The sequence below is a fragment of the Charadrius vociferus genome, unplaced genomic scaffold, assembly GCF_000708025.1.
Source record: "Charadrius vociferus isolate BGI_N301 unplaced genomic scaffold, ASM70802v2 scaffold163, whole genome shotgun sequence".
NCBI lineage: Eukaryota > Metazoa > Chordata > Aves > Charadriiformes > Charadriidae > Charadrius > Charadrius vociferus.
In genome coordinates this window covers 2555072-2558162 of record NW_009648332.1, presented here as the reverse complement: position 1 = coordinate 2558162, position 3091 = coordinate 2555072, and the positions used below count along the sequence as shown (strand labels likewise).

Here is a 3091-nt window from a genome sequence, read left to right as displayed (position 1 = left end):
AAGGGCAGAGGCTGCCTGTGGCAAGAGGAGGGAAGCAGGAGGTGCTGGCACAGGTAACGGGGTTAGGTGGTTTTACCTTTTAAAAAGCCATTTAACCACCATCTTTTTTTTTTTTTTTAATTGCAGTGGCTACTTATCTAGGAAAAATAGAAAGAGGTGCTCGAGAAAGCAAGGGCGCAGTCTGGCAGAGCTGTGGGGAACACTCTCAGGGCCTGCGGGAGCCTCAGACCGCAGCACTTTACAAAAATTACCACTTTGAAGTTGAGACACGGGTCCTCTGAGTCTCTTAGTCAGTTCTGCACAACAGATCTGCTGGTCTATAACCAGCAGATCTGGGGATTGGAACATCTCTCCTATGGAGAAAGGCTTAGGGACTTGGGTCTCTTTAGTCTAGAGAAAAGAAGATTGAGGGGGGATCTTATTAATACTTACAAATACTTAACGGGAGGATGCCAGGGGGATGGGAACAGTCTTTTTTCAGTGGCGCCCAGTGATAGGACAAGAGGGAATGGGCATAAACTTGAACATAGGAAGTTCCATCTTAACATGAGAAGGAACTTCTTTACTTTGAGGGTAGTGGAGCACTGGCACAGGCTGCCCAGAGAGGTGGTGGAGTCTCCCACTCTGGAGACATTCAAAACCCGCCTGGACGCTGTCCTGTGCAACCTGCTGTAGGTGACCCTGCTCTGGCAGGGGGGGTGGACTAGATGATCTCCAGAGGTCCCTTCCAACCCTAACCATTCTGTGATTCTGTGATTCTGTAACCAAACTAAATACACTCTACGTTGCTTTTAATTCCATTTTTTCTAAAGCTGGATGGAGTATCAGTGAAGATCCTGGATGGCTGCCGGCTGGCCCGTTGCCTACCTCTGCTCTGAAGGCAGACGGGTAATCACAGCAACAGGCTGTTCAGAAGCTGATGTGTGTCTTTGCTATAAGCAGTTATCCCACACAGAGTCAGGGCTTCAGCTGAATCCAGAATCCCTGATTGGAAAGGACCTCAGGGATCACCTAGTTCAACCCTTCTTGGTTGTTTTGCATATTTGGGCTGGCCAACAGAGTATCCAAGTTTATCTTGACAGCTGGCAAAAATGTAATCTGACAGAGCCAGACTTAATTCCATTTTGTACTGCTGCGTAGACAGAGAAGTGAACTATAGCTTTGTGTATTACAAGGGAAGTAATGTACCTTGCACGTGCCATGATAAAAGAAGTGTTAGGAAGTCAGTTTCTCACCAGAACGTATAAATTAAAAACACAGATCTCACCATTTTATTAAGACAGTCACTGACAGCTTGTAAAAAAAAAAAATCTAACATACATAAAAGCTTCAGGCCAGAAATAGTGAAGAATTGAAACAGCACCCCACCCCCCCACCCCGTACAGACACTGCAATACAAACTTCAGTTTGTTTGATTTAAATTGGCTTAATCTTGAAGTGTAGTCCAATAAGACTGAAGACTAAACACTTAAGGTCCTGGACCAGGTAGTAGAACACCCTCAAGCCTTCTGGATCCCTGCAGTGCACAACAGAAGGAAGGAAAAAAGAAGTTAGTTTCACATTCTAAGCAAGCAGTTTATAGACGTAACCTATTAAAAAAAATGTCCAAAGCCTACAGGGAGGCTTTTCAGAGGTCATCTTAGGCATTAACAGATTTGTTTTATCCTGCATGGATTGATAAAATATTCTACAGTCCAAGTTTGCAAGTTATGTCTTGACAAAATGGGCGTTTTTATCATGAAAGCAAGTAGTAACATCACTTTGGATTTACAAAACATGATACCTGGTCTTTTCAGCTTGGGAGGAATACACAAGTCTTTGGTTCTCCCAGAGACATCAGTGTCATAATGACAGTTCAGCTCAGACTCTGAAAGCGCCTAACAGGGGTTCCTGCAGTAAGGTTAGCTGCTCGGTGAGTTTGAAAAAATAGTGCGTAATGCCATAGTCTAAAACTGTTTGGTACATTATGCTGGAAAACACAGCACTTCTGCCCCCAAGAACTGATCTGTACTTTGAAATTATTTAAAATACAAGTAACTAGCAATCAGCAAGTTGTAATATAGATTACTACAGAAAGACAACAGCAACCTAAAAAAGCAGAGTACATACTTGGATTGATTTACATCAATGAGTGAACCGATTTTAGACGTGGTAAAGGAGATGTGCTCGTCACCGATTACTATTTCAAGCTCCTGAAAAATAGAAGATTATAGGAAGTCAAACTGCTTTTTTATGGTATTAGTTACTGAAGTAGTTCAGTACTTAGTGACAGCTTTTCCATTTTTATTATAAAGGTGTTGAATGCAGCAGCTCTGTGAACCACACTAATACATCTAAATGGCCATTTGGGCACTGCTCAGGTTTTAAGATAGTATTTGTTTCCTTCATGGCTAGAAAAAGGCTCAGTTATGTTTCTAATGAGGTAACATATCAAAATCAGAGCAATTAGAAAAGACACTGTACACCAACCTGTCGGCCAACTCTGTCCGGAGGTGGCCACAGTGCATCATCCTCTTTTGTGATTTCGCTGTCGTCGATTATTCTCTTCAGCTCCTCCATCACGCTCTTGTGCACGTAAGCCTACAAACGATGCCCCAGCATGAACCGCCGTCCGGCTCGCCCAGCTCGCCCAGACCCTGTGCTGCGGTTCGCCTATTCCACCCCGGCACCGCTCCGGACGAGGGCCGGCAGAGCCGCCCGCCCCCTCCGGCTTCTCCCTTACCTCCTTTCGGATCATGACGTCGTTCTTGTAGTTGCTGTTGTTGGCGTAACGCAGCTTCCCTGACGGAGACAGGGCGGATGTTAAACCCCCGCCGGGGCAGGGGCGGGCGGGCCCCAGCCCGGCCCCGCATCCCCCGGGCATGGGAAGCGGCCCTCGGCGCGCACCTCCTCCCTTCCTCCCTCCCTCCCTCCTTCCCTCCCTCCCTCCCTCCCTCCCTCTCCCCGACCCGGTCCCGGTCCCGGTCCCGGTCCCTCACCGTCGGGCCGGAACTCGAACTCGAGAAACTCGTGGCCGAACTTGCCCTTGTGCCCCACGTAGTAGCGGAGGTAGAAGTCGCTCGCCATGGTCCCGCCGCTGCCCGCCCCCCCG

General features: G+C 47.4%; 1 protein-coding gene across 1 annotated transcript; it reads right to left on the bottom strand.

Moving 5' to 3' along the window:
* Positions 1-1242: 1242 nt before the first annotated feature.
* MAGOH (mago-nashi homolog, proliferation-associated (Drosophila)) lies at positions 1243-3085 on the bottom strand. Its single transcript, XM_009884611.1, has 5 exons — positions 2979-3085; positions 2723-2781; positions 2470-2580; positions 2110-2192; positions 1243-1516 (listed from the first exon to the last, which is right to left on the bottom strand). The coding sequence occupies exons 1-5, from the start codon at positions 3064-3066 to the stop codon at positions 1417-1419; spliced, it is 441 nt and encodes a 146-aa protein (XP_009882913.1). The 5' UTR covers positions 3067-3085; the 3' UTR covers positions 1243-1416.
* Between the last annotated feature and the right edge of the window lie 6 nt (positions 3086-3091).

Coding starts and splice junctions, on each gene's coding strand:
- MAGOH (XM_009884611.1), bottom strand. CDS start 3,066: ATGGCGAGCGACTTCTACCTCCGCTACTACGTGGGGCACAAGGGCAAG. Junction 2,581..2,722: donor ACGTCATGATCCGAAAGGAG/GTAAGGGAGAAG, acceptor CATCGTTTGTAG/GCTTACGTGCACAAGAGCGT. Junction 1,517..2,109: donor ATTGATGTAAATCAATCCAA/GTATGTACTCTG, acceptor TGTGCACTGCAG/GGATCCAGAAGGCTTGAGGG.